The sequence below is a fragment of the Polypterus senegalus genome, chromosome 1 (genome assembly GCF_016835505.1).
Source record: "Polypterus senegalus isolate Bchr_013 chromosome 1, ASM1683550v1, whole genome shotgun sequence".
NCBI classification, from domain to species: domain Eukaryota; kingdom Metazoa; phylum Chordata; class Cladistia; order Polypteriformes; family Polypteridae; genus Polypterus; species Polypterus senegalus.
Window position 1 is genome coordinate 30,427,344 of NC_053154.1, and position 18,073 is coordinate 30,445,416.

Genomic DNA, 18,073 nt, shown 5'->3' on the forward strand with positions numbered 1-18,073 from the left:
TGAGAAGGGAACATTCAACCCAATAAAGCTTGACTGATCCTGTTCATCTAATTTCACCAAAAAAATTTCAAGCTGAGTTTTAAAGGCTGCCAAAATATTACTCTCTAGCACACAGTTTGGTAACTTATTTAATGCATTTCTGTTATTCTATGTGAAGAAAAGCTTCTAACTCAGGATGAAATCTACACTTGACCAGTATTCATCTGTGTTCCTGTGTCCTTGTTGAATAATTTATTTTAAAGCAACGGGTGGGATCCACTTGTAATTCTCATAATAATTTTGCAATTCAGTTAATCACTGTTTGCTTAAACTAAAAGAGTTCAACTCCTTCAGTTTTTCATCATACGGCCTATCTTTCAATCTTGGAATCAGCATAGTGACTCCTGTCTGGGCTGTCTACAGTGCTACGATATATATATATATTTTTTTAACCTAGAAAATAAAACTACACACCGTCACTGCCATGTAATACTTCCCATAAACTACTACCCTTCATCTTTCAGTGATTTCAGGTCCTTGCATTTCCTTATCCACTTTGGGGAGATACAGTTTTCAAAAGTATTAAATTTACCTCAAAAGTACCAACCATATGTTTACGCATTTTAAATTTTACATTTTAAATACATAATTTATATATTACTCCTCATAAGGTACATTTGATACGGCTTAGCCCAGATTCCCTCAGTCAGTGTACCAGTACATATTCTTATGTCTGGGCACTGTACCTACTTTTTTTTTCCAAGTGGAAGACCCCTGATCTAATTACACTGAAGAAGCGGCTGGCTGCCTTTTACAACCTGACTCTTTTGGAGATGTCTGTATGATGAACTAATGGAGTATTCAGCACAAACAATCACAACTGGGATTCTGCTGCTTCATCATTTACATCTTTTATGTGAAGACAGTTGTGACTGTCATTTATTGGTCAAGAGTGGTGGTGCGGTCAGTTGGTGGTCCTTGGTTGTATGGTAAAAGACAGGGGACAGTATGGAGGGGAGGAGGGGGGGCTGCCATATTTATTTATTGCACATAATGATTGCTTCTCATTATATATATATATATATATATATAGTAAATATATATATATATGTTTTCTTTTCGACTTTGTTAAATTAAATGAAAATTGATAACAAAAAAGTATCTCCAGGCAAAGCTTTACTAGTGCATTATATATGTTAAGTATGACTTCCCTTGATTTGTTATCCATACATCGGGCTGATTGACCTGCTACAATTTGTTTTTTTTAATTTCTGCACTTTTATTTAGTTTTTTTATTGATTTAATTCATTGTAAAATTTGTATTATTATTTTGCTAACATTTCTGTGGCCAATTTTTATTGTGTTGTTTGCTAATTTAGAAGTTTCCTAATAACCACTCAAACTTGTGTTTATAGAACAGTTACTGTAAATAAAACCATCAGCTATATATATACGGTAGTTGTAATAACAAAGAAATACTTATGAATCATTACAATGAAACATTTATTTCATTCAGTGACTTCATTTGTGAAACAGGCTCACTTTGCCTCAATTTACAGGAAAGAGAGATGGACAGTGACTACGTCTTTTGTGCTCAAAAACCAAAAAGCTCATAAATGATTAGGTTCGGTTGGGTTGAAGTTTTTAAGTAATGACTGCTTTTAACATGTTTAAGCAATCATGAGAGATTTCTGTCAGGGTTTCATATATATATTGCATTGAGTGCACAGTTGACCAGTTTCACTTTTCTCATTGATCACATAATTTTGTGTGCATCGACAATCCAATTATTGTAAAGGGCTGTGTTTCCAAGTGTCATTTTCATTTGCATGCTGAACTTTTCATTTGTGTCTTTTAAACAAAACTATAAAATTCATAAACACTTTCTGCTTCTTGCAAAAAAGAAAAAAAAATCAGTAATAATAATGAATCATTAAAAAGCACATAAGGTACACATGTACATGTAGCACCTAAAACATTCAATTTGTCAATATTCACTTATTTTTAATATGAATATTTGCACATTAATTAATTGGAAATTTGACAGAACTATTTCCTGGCAGTTAATTTTCAGATCCTGTATACCCTAGGGCAGAATTTCATACAATATGGGTCTGCAGGTTGCCACCGGTGGGTCACAAGTCAGTTTTGTATTGAATATGAATGGGTGACGTATGGTTTGCAAACTGGGTCACCGTGGGTTAATTTAGTAATCGAAATAGCTCTGTCGATCTTCCTCTATGCAGCCCTCTCACTTTGGCAGTTGATGGCAAATCACCAAGGAGAACCCTGCTCTGTTGATCCGCGGCAATTCTCTAAGAAGGCCAAGACAAAGACACTAAGGAGGACAAGAATGTGTCATAACAAAAAAATGTTTAAGAAACCCTGGTCTGGGTTTGGTGTCGGTACCAGCAAGAAAAGCAGTAGGTATAAGATTAGAAAGGTATTTTCACACAGGGCCAGTTTCAAGTAAGTAATTGACATTATACAAGCAATAAGAAAATTGCAATCCTGATCTTGGGAGCTGAGGTGAGAGCTGATATAATAAAAAAAAATACATACAACCTCAAGCTGACATAGTACAAGAATAAACTCAGTAAGTGATACATATTCTTTTCAGCACAAAAAAATGACACTCAAAAAGAATATTCTCAAAGAGTTACAAATATCCTTAAAGTTATTCCTTAAGAAAACTCCATACAGTAGCTGGAAATCGATGTATTAAACAGCAAAATTAATATTCATTCTGGCAACAGATCCACAGTTGGTTACTGATTTATTTTTGTTTTTGTTGGGATAGAATTTGGCCCTTGCAATCGTGGGCTGAATTGAAAATATTTCTAAAGGCAACATTAAATGATGAGTTAATTTTTAAATTTATTTTGGAATTTTACAGAGGTTCTAGTCTTTCATATAATATTTTTCTGGTATATTATGTTATACTAGTCAACGTCCGCCGTAGGATACGGCGGTTTAAAAATAGGAATGGAAAACAGTGATAAAGGAATTCAGAAACCACAAAGAAAGAAATACAGTACTTCTTTCTTCTTCTTTCTTTCTGGTTCTTATTTCAGAATTATTGTGAAGAGTAAACAGCATGTGGGTATGAGGAAGGCCGTGCTTCTGAAATTCGACTACATGAATATAAGAGATAACAACCCCAAAAAGATGTTGTTGTAGAATGTTTCTAAGTAATTCCTGAAGCTTGATCCAAAAGACTTGTACTACAATATCAGGTCTGTGCTCCGGTCTTTGGGTATCCAACAGTGCTTGTAGAATTTCCAGCCAAGCAGGATTTCTTGTGAAAGTGATAAATAAATCAGGCTTTCCGAATTTATGTACTATGGCCATGGCATCCTGATAGTTTTGTTGAATGTACCTTGGTCTTCCTGGAAATGTGGACAGTAATATCATTTTGCCTACACGTACGTTGTTATCTTCAACCTTTGCTTGCAGTCCGTCTGATAGTCCTTTGTATTGTTCCATGTGCAGATCTTGTTGATGTAATCTGAGATAGTTGAGACGCACACCCTCTGTTTTAACATATGCATCTACAACGTGATGTTGGAATAGTTTGACGCTGGAGTGCAAAATACTAAATGCATTACTCATTGATAATCTGTACGTGTAAAATTGGCATTGAGTAAGCCTGATTCGTTTGGCGGTTCTTTTATCGGGAACATGCTTTAAATGTTTGTGCCAGCCAATGCCTCTGTAAGGGAATAAAAGTGTGTAAACCATAGGATCGCAATTCATATTGAGCGTGGAAATCGGTTTACAGGAGTTGCCTCTCGGATAGATGCAAATGTCCCTTTCTTCTCCGACAGAAATCACTGCAACATCGGTGTGACATGTCGGGGTATTGTATCGTCGTAAATCCTGCCCAGTGTTTTCCTTGAAAACCATTCGTACAGATGCTGTTGGATTGGACTGATCGATTTCATGCATGTTTTTGTATGATTTAGCGAAGGGGTTGATGGTTCTGAGCATGGAATCTAGCTGGAGAAGTAAATTTTCGCTGCATGCAGAGTTTGCTTTAATTTGTAGGTGTACTTCAGTAGCTGGTGCTGTATCAAAAACATACAACTGTCCATATCCTGGAGAGGTAGAAGTGTTAGCGTATAGTGGAGAGATTTGGTGATAAATTTGCCTGTGTATTTTAAAACAGTATGGTCCGTGGCCAGGAGGTTGAGTTATCTGTGCACCCATGGAAGCAAACGCTAATCGAGAAATGCCATGTTGGCTGCGTGTGGGCGGGACCAGTTTTGAAGTGGAAGCAGGACGAACCAGAAGAGAAATATATATAAGAGATTAATTATAGACAGTTTAAAAAACAACAACATACAGATAGCATGAAGTAGTTTACAAGATGACAAAGGAAAAAAAATAACAAGAATAGAAAAAGAAATTAGAAATAGATAAAAATAAGAATTACATAACAAAAATAAAAGCTAAAATAAAGCAGTATGGTTCTTATATACCATAGGCATACAGTTAATAGAAAAATTAATGTCCTTATATATAGATTTGTTTTAAGTCTGTAAAGATAAGTCTGATAACACCCTCAGAGTCTTTTCTTATTTGTGAATTGTAGCAAATATTCGGCAAAGCTCCTTCACACCGCCATGCACATGTGTTACCACAGCACTTACCGTTTTTCTTATCTATCCAGTAGTTTGTTTTTTTTGTCTTATTTCAATATCTTTTGCTTCTTGCACTAAAATTCTTCAATTTTTCTAACTCACCCCATTTCCTTTTCCTGCACACCTGAAGATGACTCCACATTTAACATGTTGCATTTTTAGATTTTTTTTTTCAGTTCAACAATGCCTCTAATTTTCTTTTGCAACTTTATATCACCAGAGTCTCTTTCCATAAGAATAATCTACAGTAAAATCAAGCACAGTAACTCTCTGTAAAATAATTTTTTCATCTCAAAATTACTTATTAAAACAGTGTAAGGTATTTACTATTTTGAATAATTTAGTAAAGCACAAAATACAAAGAAAAAGAATGACAAAAAGCTATAAATTTCAGAGTCAAGAACAAAAATAAGGAAAATGACTGAATTTACTTACCATAACAAATGATGCTCACCACTTTGTCACACACATAATTTGAATCTTTTTTCTTCCGCCTTGGACAGTAGGCCAATTTTTTCTCGCCACCTTTACAAAGGAACTCTTCTGTCCACTTTTGTCCTGCCTCCTCTCCTTTGTAGTTTACAGCCTGTATGCCTTGCAAAACTCCACAGCGAAGCTCTTGACAGACAGCAGCCGCTGCCTTAGAGTCAAAATTGTTAAAACAAACTGCACCTTTGGTTTTATAAAGATTTAATTCCAGCTGTCCATAGCACAGGCCTCCAGCAAAACTGGCAGTATCTCCTATCAAAATAAAAAAATAAAAAACACAATAAAATTAAAACAAATTGAAAAAAACAGTGTTGAGTCTGTATGTTGTGTTTGCTTTGGTTACCTTCAAGTTTCATGACTTCTTTCTTAAGCCATTATCACTTTTGTACTGCCATCCAAACAATTTATCAACTGTTAAAAATTCCTTACAGTGGCATGATAATGGAATGCCCACCTCTGCTGCCTCACAGCACAAGAAGACTGGATTTGAAATCCAGCCTGATCATTACCTGTATAGAGTCTATCTTTTCTTGTTATTTATACATGTCTGTTTTTCTCTGAGACTTGCAGATTATGTTCATTGGGATCTGTAGACTGGCATAGTATACGTAAGTGTGAATGTCTGTCTGTCTGAATGCCGGGGCTGGTTTCAGTGTTTTACTTGATAATTCTATTATAGGCAGCAGCTCGTCCTGGAGTTCAACAGGATATGCATGTTCAGTAAATGGATATATATTAAGGAAGGATTACTATAAGGTGGTACAATGCAAGCACTGCTATCTTGCAATAAGAAGACAGGATTAAAATTCTACTCCCTGTGTGTAGTTTCCATGTTTTCCCAGTGTCCATTGGGGTTTCCTGCTCAGTGTTTCTTCTCACAGTCCAAACACATGCTGGTTAGGTGAATTAGTGTTAGTAAAGGTAGTGTGTGTGTATGTGTCCATCATAGGATCAACTTGTGCCCAAAGATTTTTAAGATAGGGCTCAGTTGTCCCGTGACTCTGTACAGGATAAGCCGATTAAGAAAATGGATGGATAAAATTGCCATAGTACTCTAAATTGGTTAGATGTGTACTGATCCCTGCATTTGCCAGGATTTCCATTCAGGAAAATGAGCTAGTGGCAATTTCCTGCTTAGCATAACCCAGCAAGGGTCAGCCAAAAATCTGTAGTGTATGTACAGTATATAAACCAATTTAAGTATTTTTTATGAGGTTAAAAATATATCCAACGTAATGGTTGTGTAGTAGTTCAAATGTGACACCTTATAATTCATCTAAATCTTTATAATTTTAGACAGTTTATGTGATATGTGTAATGTAATTCTAAAATCCTATTCAGTTGTACTTTACTTGAAAATGTGAAAAGGAAGTGATAAAATATCAAAGCAATTGAGCCATCCTGTCATTTTCAGCTATTAAAACTGGATGTGTAATTCAAAGTATACATATCAAAAAAAAACCTCCCTTCACAGTTTTTAATTAATGTTGGGATATACAGCATGCTGGTACAGCACGTAATTAAAAAAAACACAAACTCTCTGAACCTCAAGACTTTCTTCAGACACATTGATGTTTGCAGCAATTTAATATTATTCATTGAATATTATCTCAAATCGGGGTTCTGGTATTGTTGACACTTTTAATTTGTCAATATTTTGCTCTTTTGCCAATTTTTTTAAAATAATTGAATAAAAGTTTGCAGAACAAAGTAACTCTAAAGTGAGCTTTTGTCTGCAGATCCAACTGGCGTTTGACATCAAAGTTGTCAGGTTAAAATGTTAACAAAACTGAACATTTACAGTATGGTATGAAATTCTAAACATGTTTTCACTGTTGTTTAGCACAAATAAAAACGCCCTTGATGTGCTTCAAAAAACATAAATATCATTCAGAAAGTAATATGTATGTTTGTAATATTCTTACCAGAGCATTCCTGTCTGAGATCCTTGCGGTGAGTGCAGGTTTCATGAACCTGCGGGTCAGATTTGCATTGGAGCAGGGATGATTCTTTATCGGTACACTTGACACCACTGAGCAAGATATCTCCAGACTGAGCAGGAAAATAGTATAATTTATGGTAACTTCCACAACCCAACTCGCTGCAAATAACAGCAGAATTGTAATCATACCATGATGTATGACAAACCGTGCCCCATTTTCCATTTTTTAAAACTTCTATTCTTCCATCACAGCGATGGTCTTTATCGACTAATCTCACATTTTCATCATCTGTCAACAAAAAAAAAAGTAAGGCAGTTTGTCATGTATTCTGAAAAAGGGGAACCATACACATGAAAAATTTATTTTTTCATTGTCACTTAAGAGAGGAATATTGGCTGAAAAGCAGTATAATTTAGAAAAAATAAAAACAAAAACAAAAAAAAAACCAAAATGTTATGACTAAGCTAAACTGGCATTTTCCTGTATAAAAGTTCTTTTCCTACTTAATTTAAGCTTCTATTTCTCCATTTTCCAAATTAATTTTGTAATTGCCCTGTGAAAGAACTGTAATGTAAGCATATCTTAATCTTTGATTTTATATATCAAATTTCCATTGGTGTCAAGTTTTATTTTAAAGTATGACTTACTGTTTTAATTAATGAATTGTTATAACAGTCATGCATAACTTAATAACTGCATTCTCCAATCTGTCAAAGCCATACTTAATAAAGCATGGTGTGATCCTCTGGTACTGAAGTATAATAAGAGGTAATGTAAAAAATGTAATATATCAAAATATTGTTTCTAAAAAGTTATAATTTTTGGTAGCACATTACCATTGCTGTCACACGGGTACAGGTTTTGAGTTCAAACTGCTTTACTCCCTCAGTCCAAGGTCAAGCCGATTGTTGCTTTTCTAATCAAATCTGAATTTTTAAATCTTAACAGTTAATAGGAAGATTCTGTAACATTACATGTTTATGTGGAACATGTAGTCATACAACAAACATATTCACAGTTCAGTTAAGAATTATCTGTGTGTTTCACTGACATCCAAGCCCTACCCTCACTATCAACTATCATAGAGGTGCCATATATAATAGTACATGAATCTTGCAATTATGACAGGACTAAAACATTTCTTTCATTATTAGCCAGTATGACTCAGGCCATTCATTGAAAACTCATTTAAGTTCTCTGTAGCAGCATGCTTTAAGTTCAAATCCTTGAGTAGTCAATCAGTCACCAACTTTATATATGCAGGTACCCATAAATTTTTATTCTCCACACAGGTTTGCTAGTAATAACGTCTAGTCATGTGTAACTCCTAGCTGGTGAAATGAAAGTATCTGAAGTTTCTCTTGTTCTGTGAAGATATTTCTAATTGATAATGATTTTGATATGAGGTTTTAGTAGCTAAGATTACCAAGCCTTGTGCTTTGTCTGTTTGGTTAAGAGCTCTTTAATTGTGATGATTAATTTTTGTAACCTTGTCCTGTAATTCTTCCTTCAAAACAGGCCACAGACTGACATATACTCGATTATGTTTGACAACTTTTTAAGTTTCTTTGGATTTATTTAATGAATGTTTTGTAACCATGGAACAAATATGATGCAAGATACCTGCTATGTAAAAGGGAACATGAAGAAACATTTTTATCTTGAATTAAAAAGGAGGGACTTGATATGAGTAATTTAATACAACTTGCCAAAAACAATCCTTATAGTATAGCATGGAACATTTCCAAACCTTATTGGGTATAGAACTAGAAATAAGAATTCCAAAACTGTCTCCTATTACTGTAAAATGTATCACTGCAAAATGCTAAGATATCATATAAATGTTTTCCTCATCTGTATGTAATAAGTCCAAATTCATCACTAAAACATTTTATTAAATTGATGAGGTTGAAATATAATAAAATATCTATATAGAATACAATACAGTGCAAATATATATTAATGCAATATTGAGAGCTTATTTAAATTTAGCATTCTTATGTGTTGGGAAGATAGGCTTTATTTTACTTGTCAGTGTAAAATTAACATTTAATGTTTATTTATTTACTTTTTAGAGGATCAAGGGTAACAGAACTGTTTTCTGATTTGATACTTTATGTAAAATATATACTGTACGTACATAATGAACTTGCTTTATTGCTTTATCCATTATGTCAAAAATACTGTACTTATTTAATTAGTTAAATGAATGAAAATGGCTTTTAAACATTAGACTGCAGTAGTCTTCATCACTATAACTTATCAGTAATTATTTGTGAATAACAAGGTAACCCAAATCAACATATACAATATCTATATGATTCTACTGTGTGACAGATTTAAGTGTGAAAGTTACATATTTTTTCTGTTGATCCTTTCTTTGCTATGTTTCATAAAAGTAATTTGTATATTGAGCATAGAGGCATGGGATACTAGATGAATTTAATGGCAAAAAAATACTGTACTATGTTGGAATATATTAAAATATTTCTTAATGTTGATAACCTTGTCAACAGTATATAAGTTTGGAAATAAGGGAAAAGAAATGTAGTCAATTGTATTTGCTTATTTATATTCAGGGCTCCAAGTCTTTTGTTTTACAAAAAAAAAAAGATTTAATGAATTTCTCTTCTGCACTTTAATTAAATCACAGAATTTACAGGAAACAATCAAGCTGGCTTGAAATTAGTAATTTTGACAATAGCTAGTAATTCTATTGGACATCAAGATATCTAAAGGTTACCACTACTGCCTCGTACTTCCAAGAATTTAATTTTGCTTTTGTTAGGCTTTTTTTTTTTTTTACGATTCTCCAAACGTTCAAAAGACATGCATATTACCTAGATTGGCAACACTACACTGGCACAGTTTAAGTAAGTGTGCCATGTAATGGACTGCTCCTACATCCAGGGCTGGTTCTCATATGGGACAGTTTCTATCTTGCACCTATACTGCCAGGATAGGTTTTGACTCCACATAGACACAAATTGTATTAGGTGAGTTTCATATGAGACAGTTATTCTATAAAACTGCTGGTTAAGTTTTTAAAGTTCCTTTACATTATAATAAATCTTAAGCACATTTTTAAAAGTGACATATTTATGAGTGCATTTATATTTATGTATGTACATATATGCATATTTTATAGTGCAGACTTTCATAGCTCATATTTGGGAAAATGTTATTAGTTTCTTGGACTTAATGCTGGGTTAGAGATAAGACAATTATTCTAAAATCTGATATGATTTCAAAACAGATATGAAGTTCAATCTGGAAGAAAAAAAATCACAAATATTAAAATATAATGACTTCTGGTTTCTTTAGTGCATTGTCATTATCATTAGAAACAGCATTTGCAAAGATACACAATAGAAAATGTTTTATTATGTGGAGCATGATTATGTAATGGAATATGTTCATTTTAAATAAATACCGAGTATGAGAGAGCAAAGCTGAAAAGTTACAGAAAAAAAATAATTTTGCTATTGTTTCACAAATCTTTGTAAGTTAACATTCACAATGCTAAGCTTTCTGAAGTTTTACTTAAATAATTCAAAAATAAAATAATAGTTTAAACATGTGGTGACATTTGTATATTCTATGAAATTAATTGAAAATGTGTTTTTATACAGTATAACAGAAATTCTTCAGAAAGATATTGAAAATGGCAACAAAATACTTTAAGAAAATAAAGGTATTAATACATAAACCAAATTAAGATAAATTAAGAAACCAGTTCTACTTTTAAATGCATATTAAATTATCATTGATACTAAAAAACAGAAAAATGGAAAGTAAATAAGCAATATGAAAAGGAATGAAAACAATAAAAAATATTGTGCCATCTTACCCACATATTCATTTAGAGTCAAGGCAATTAAACAGCACAAAATTAGACCAAGAGTATCTGCCATTGAGTAATAAACTACTCCACACAAAAACCCTTACTGATTCTGACTGTGAAATTATAAGGAAACCAAACTTTCATATACCTTGGTAAGTCACATCTGATTTTTACCACACCAATCAAAATCTCCAAATTTCTGTTTATGAGTTAAATCTGTCTTTATTTGAATTCAACCAATAAAATTCTGCTGTTTCTTCACCATATATGTCACACATCACATATTAAAACTTGCTTTAAGAACTACTTCTTAATCTTCTAAGAAGAAAGAAGGATTATATTATTTAATTTGTATTTTAGAACATAATTTAAAATTATCTCTGCATTTAAGGGGAAATTATTTAATTATTAAATACTGTATAATATGAATTTAATTATATTATATAAGTCCTATTCCAAGCTTAAATGTAGTATATATATTAACCGGCCACTTTATTAGGTACACTTGCTAGTCCCGGATTGGACTCCTTTTTGCCTTCAGAACTGCCATAATTCTTTGTAGCATAGATTCAACAAGGTGCTGTAAACATTCCTAAGGATTTTCGTCCATATTGACTTAGCGTCATGCAGTTGCTACAGATTTCTCAGCTGCACATCTATGATGTGAATCTCCCATTCCACCACATCCCAAAGGTGCTCTATTGGATTGAGATCTGGTGACTGTGGAGACCATTTGAGTACAGTGAACTCATTGTCATGTTCAAGAAACAAATCTGAGATGAACTGAGCTTTGTGACATGGTGCGTTATCTTGCTGGAAGTAGCCATCAGATGATGGATACACTGCGGTCATAAAGGGATGGACACTGTGCAAGAAAACTCAGGTAGGCAGTGGCATTTAAATGATGCTAATTGGCACTAGCGGCCCAAACTCTTCTGCATACCTCGGTGGTAATAAGTGGTTATTTGAGTTACTGTTGCCAAATTTGTGATGGCTAGACGACTGGATCAGAGCATCTCCACAAAGGCAGGTCTTGTGGGATGTCCATTCTCACAGAAGAGTGGGTGTAGCAGAAATTGCTGAAAAACATAATGCTGGTCATGAGAGAAAGGTGTCAGAACACACAATGCACCACAGCTTGCTGCACTATGAGTTGTGTAGCCACAGACTGGTCATAGTGCCAATGCTGACCTCTGTCCATTGCCAAAAGTGCCTAAACATGACCATCAAAACTGGACCATAGAGCAATTGAACAAGGTGGCCTAGTCTGATGAATCACATTTTCTTTTAGGTCATGTTGATAGCCAGGTGCAGATACAGTACATCAGTTGCCTGGCTGTAGGATGTACTATGGGAAGAAGGCAAGCTGACGGAAGCAGTATGATGCTCTAGGCAATGTTCTGCTTGGAAACTTTTGTCATGGCATTCTTATGGATGTTACTTTGACATGTACCACCTACCTAAAGAATGTTGCAGACCATATACGCTCCTTCATGACCTCAGTATTCCCTGGTGACTGTGACCTCTTTTAGTAGGATAATGCATCCTGCCATACTGCAAAAATTGTTCAGGAATGGTTTGAGGAACATCACAAAGAGTTCAGTGTGTTGATCTGGCATCTGTGGGATGTGCTGGTAAACCAAGTCCGATCCGTGGCTGCCCTACCTCACAACGTACAGGAGGGGTTTGATGTGTCCATTTCAGAATTCTTAATGAGGCAATCTGGAAAACTGTGCAAGCACTGTCTTTTAAGTGCTGGACAAACTGGAACTTCAATAAAATTTGGAATTTGAAGGTGCGTCAGACTTACCTGCAGCTGACTGTCAACTGGAACTGAGAATATCGTTAACACAAGGTTGGCCATACCGGTCATATTGTCTCCTCTGCAGATGATGGAATGGAGCTTCCTGTGGTCCTATTTACTTGTGGTACCACTTTCATTTAAAATTTCTTTTTGCTGGCATTAGTGACAAGAATGAGATTTGTTTACCTTATTTTTTAATTGTGTCTTCAAACAAGGACATTTTTTTCATGTAAAGGACTTTTGAGTCACATTTAATCTGCCTCAAGGACTTTAATTTAATTAGTTTTTTTTCAAGTTACATTTGTTTGTGTCATTGAGATATATGTAGTTGTAAATGTAAGTGCCATTGATATGCATAATTTTAAATGTAGTGTTATTGATATATACATATATATATAAATGTGAATTATATGCTGTACATTTAAACTTAACACTTGAGTAATTGTGCATCTTTGATACTAACTGTAAATAGATATAAGAGGTGAGTAGCGCATTAACGTTTTGCTTAGGTGTTAATAAATGTGTTTAGATTGTAAGTTCATTGTACTATTAAGTCTAGTGAAAAGAAAAAATATATTAAAGGAATGCCTTGTCCACAGTAGTAAAGAAGACCATCTGATGTATGGTTTTGTTTAGTAGCAGTTTATACAGCACTGTCTCATAAGCACAATGCATAAACACAATACTCTTCTTTTCCTCTCTTTCTCTTCTCCTCCACTCCTCCAGTCAAGCCTCGTCTTCCTCCTCCTGACTCTGGCTCCTAGAATAGTGGTGGTTGATGACCTAGTTTCTGGCAGCACTTCCAGGTGTGGCAGAAGAACTGCCAAAATGGCAGATTCTGCTGCAGCACCCCCTGGTGGCACCTATAGTTCCCAAAAGGGCTGCACCAAACTCCAACTCCCATAAAGCCCTGCAGGAGTCCGAGGCACCGCTGCACCCAAGCGGGGCTGCCATCTAGTGTCCCGGGGTAGTTAATGCTCTCGCCATGCTTGCTCCCCCAGTCCTTCCAGTGTGGAGACATCCCTCAGCTGAGCCATGTGGGGTAAAGTGGCCCATCCCATGATGGCTGTCTTTCTCCAGGACAGGGAGTCAACGCTGTTGGGTTCACGGCTCCCCCCTGCAACAACACAAGAAGATAAGTACGGGGCCCAGATTGTGACATTCATAACAGGGTCGCCCCCTGTCTCGCTCCCATGCCCGAAAACAGGACAGGGAGCCCCTCTTTGCCTCGCACCTAGCCAAGGTGGGTGTTTCTCTCCACCAACCACACAGCGAAGCCCTCTGCTGCACCTGAGCAGACGGGCTTTCGTTCTGTGCTATTTGGAGACCCCAATTTCCCTTTCCTAGTCCTTCTCTTGCTATGGGGTGCAATGACAGTCTGGGTCTCTCTATGGGAAGAGAAGAGACCCGCACTGTCTGAACCCCTTTATACTTGTGTGAAATCGCCGCCGGAATTTGGGTCAGGGCACTCAGGCAGCCGACACTTACAAGCCGGCGCCTTGTACTTGCCTCTGCCGTATCCAGCCCCACCGCGTGATCAATCATCACATCTGCCTCCTTTGAAAAGAGCTCTTGCTACTCGCATTCCCTCAGGTGTTAGATCAGGATGCAATTCTCTCTGATCTCCTCTTTTATTTACAGTACAGGAAACGCCTGTATTGCCGCATCATGTCAGCTGGAGAGTCCAGCATTGCGCCGCCTCAGCCATTCTTGCATTTTCTTCAGGGGTACCTCCACCGTCCTCTCCAGCTGCTCAATGGCCTGCCTCAGCAGACCCAGCACCTGTAAGCAAAACTGTACAAGCTGGAGCATGTCCTCCAGCTTAGGTACAGCTGATAGCAAGTTACTAAATTCAGCCAGTGGCAGACTCGGGCTTACCTTGTTTATGTCCGCTGACCGAGAGCCATTGGTGCTGTGGGCTTCCAGCGCAGGCTCCTTTGGGTGTCCTCGGAAATTAGGGAGGTGGTTTGCAATGCCTGCCTCTACCCCTTTAATGGTGGGTTTCCAACACACAACCCTCCACACATTTACCTGCTCTGTGGAGGGCTTCCCGGCTCTCCACTGCCCCCTCCTCGTTTGGAATGATGCTATTGGGGTAAGACTCCAGGCGCTCCTCCTCCAGCCATTGTTTCTCCGCAAGCAGTGGACCCAGATCATAATCATTCAAGCTCACCCTGCTATCGACTCAGGCCAGTAACATGGGTCCAGTAATTTGCCATCTAGGAGGTAGGCACCTGGAATGGATGTAATACACTGTCAGGGCAGATTATCCCTTGGGCCGGTGCCTACCTCTTTGCAGACCCTGTCTCCCGGAGCTTCTGTCTTCCAGGTGGCCTATCCCTGCAGCATGTCGATCCAGGTTTTGTTTGCGACGGCGTGCATGTTGGCGCCCTATGCTTTAAGAACCCTCGTGGATCTTTTCTTCCCCACTGAACTGGAGCAGAGTCTCCTTTTTTCTTTTTAAAGCGCGGCTTCAGCACATGCATCTGAAGCCGCGTGTGTATGCTTCATGTACGGACACCTAGCACTGCTGTGTCAGGTTGCCACAAGACTTAAAATGCAGGTCCCTGCCTTGCAGACGGCCAGGAAATCCAGCCGACTATGCCACTTGTGGCCCACCAGGCTGGCACCGCCACCTAAACCTAATACATGTCACGCTAGCAATGCAGATGGAGTGAGAATCATCCTTGCTATTATGCTGCATTCACACGTTGATAATAAAAAAAATAGTCACAAAGCAATGTATAGCAGGGTGTCCAGAATAAGTGTAAACATTAATATGATGAAGCTTTTTCAATCACCCATGAATAGATATCTGACTGGCAGGTGCTACACATGTCAAAGCAGCTAAAGAGAAGATGACATGGAGTAGAAGTGTTCAATTCACTATACCTCACTCAGACTTACTCCAAAACAGACATTGTATGTTGTTGTCAGTCAGTCATCATCCAACCCACTATATCCTAACACAGGGTCACGGGGTCTGCTGGATCCAATCCCAGACAGCACAGTGCGCAAGGCAGGAACAAACTCCGGGCAGGGTTATCTATTTGTGCTGAAGGTTAAGATTGTTTAACATTTATTTCAAAATTCATAAATGATACATTTTATGACAATGTGCAATTTAAAATATCAAATAAATAACTGATCGCATACATACTTAGAAGCTTTTTCAGTCTATCCTTTGCTGTTTTAAAGCCCCATCTATAAACATTTTCAAACTAACAGCTGAATAGTTGACTCTTGTGTATCATGCAGTTAAGCATTCGGGGAGCCGGAGTTGGGTGGAAGATAGATGGAGCTTGCAAGAAAGGAGTGGAGGCGGCCCCTTTTATCCAGCCCCAAATGTGCTCCAGGTGCCTGATGATGGACTTCCAGCAGCACTCCCCAGTGTGACAGAAGTGCTGCCCTTGCACCCAGAAGCACTCTGGGCATAAACTATCCCTGGCCTGTCAGCACTTCCTGGTGTCCTGGAAGTGCTGTCCCCCAGGGATCAAGGACCGGCCGGGTACCCAGAAAAACGAGTGCCGCTCTCCCGGTTCCTCCTTCCTCCAGGCATCCCGGTGGGGCAGGGTTCCTGGCCATCTATCACACTGCCCCTCCCCCAGATGAAGCCTGTAAGGCGAAGCCGCCTATTCCAGCGGGGAGGGGTTTCTGGCCATCTATCATACATTATCCTTTTTCTTTTTGGATTTAGCATATTTGTATTTGGCATTCTTGATTTGCTTTTGCTTTTGTTTTATCTTCTCTGGACACGTCCATTTTGTGAAGGTTTTCGTGACGTAAAAAATTTGTTTTTCTGGTCGTTATGATGATCAGTTTATTGCTCTTTATTTTTGTAAAATGCTTCTGATTTTGACATTACTTTCATTTAACCTTTAGCCTAGTTCTTTGGTACTTAATAATCATTTCTGCCAGTGTTAACAGAAGAATGCTTTTGTTTTAGAAATAATCTTTTGCATCATCATGACACGCCTTCTAAAATGCAAAATACTGTCTAAACAACAGTATTCGAAATCATTTTAAAAGCAAGATGGCAGACAAAATGCACCAAAAATTTAAACAACTTGTAAAGAAAACAAAATAATGTAAAAGAAACAAAAAATTGTGCCAGATCATAAATATTGAGTGAGAGGATCTCAAAAGAATATACAGTAAACCCAAACCAAACCATAATACACACATTCATTGCCAACTCAATTTAATTCAGCAGGGTTGGGCCGGGGAAGATACAACATTGATTTACCAATGACGTTGAAGTGAACATTATTCTAAATAATATTCTTAAAGGGACAAGTTAATGTTAATTTATTTCAAACAACCCATATACGTAAACACATGTGAAATTAAAATAAACCAGGATATTAATTAATAAAAGGAAGTCTTATTACATAGATGGACCCAGAGGTCTTACTGAAATTTTGAATAAACCCTGTAATTAGTTAATAAAGGTACTAAGAATCCCCATTTTATTTACATCATACATAAATACAGGAATTTTTAAACTGACAACACACATATCAGGACATGAAACAATTAAAAAAGGTAGAATAGGACACAGGTAGTAATCCTTTTTACTCCACTAATATTACCTGTGTTGTTAATTAGTGAAAAATTCATTTTTATCTGCCACTCTAAACACTGAGAATTATCTTGAAGTACAGATGTAAGGAAACACAGTTTAGACAGACAGAACTTTATTTTTCTCCAGAGGAAAGTTTGGTGTAAAGATCCCATGTCTGGGTAGGGCTAATTTGCATTCCTAGAAAATATATTCAGCAGATTCTATTGACCACATGTGATAAAAAGCAAATACAAACTTTGCAAATTACTAATTACATAAAAAGCACATATAAAGACAGTGATTTGTTTATATAAACAAATAAACGCACTAGGTGCCAAATAAAGGTGCCACACACATGTCCCTTCCTTCCTCTCCAGACCCTCATCAGAAGACGCCTCTTAAAGACATCATTTCTACCACCCAAGATCCTGTCTTCTGATGACATCCTTTCAGGTTCTGGTTCATTCAAGATTCCACCTCTTCCTGACCCATTATATAAATCCGCCACCATCTTGTTCTACCTCAGTTCTGCATTGAACTGGTATCTGTAAAAGAAATTTTCTTACTTTGCATTATTTTTTTTTTTTGTAGTGGCATAGTCGGCAGGATCATTGTTTGAAAAAGTCTCAAGAACAGGACTTCAGCAACACCCTCACCAACATGGCTGAAGAACTACAGTACAAAAACTTAAAGTTCAGTTAGGCAAGTACCAGACACAATTTGTTGAATCTGAGGTGCAGTCACAAGCACGTGTCACAGTCCTACAAGATCACATTTGGGCTCTGTCCCTGATCCTGATATCGCTCT

The 18,073-nt window shown here is 36.8% G+C and overlaps 1 protein-coding gene across 1 annotated transcript in view; it reads right to left on the minus strand.

The window, feature by feature from the left end:
• Positions 1 to 12,762, minus strand: part of LOC120538780 (scavenger receptor cysteine-rich type 1 protein M130-like) — a 71,112-nt gene extending 58,350 nt beyond the window's left edge. Inside the window, exons 1-4 of the mRNA XM_039768667.1 lie at positions 12,709 to 12,762; positions 12,024 to 12,111; positions 7,037 to 7,342; positions 5,058 to 5,363 (exon numbers count right to left, since the gene is read on the minus strand). Of these exons, the coding sequence (XP_039624601.1) occupies positions 5,058 to 5,363; positions 7,037 to 7,342; positions 12,024 to 12,111; positions 12,709 to 12,762 (754 nt within the window). The remainder of the gene's footprint in view (positions 1 to 5,057; positions 5,364 to 7,036; positions 7,343 to 12,023; positions 12,112 to 12,708) is intronic.
• Positions 12,763 to 18,073: the final 5,311 nt, after the last annotated feature.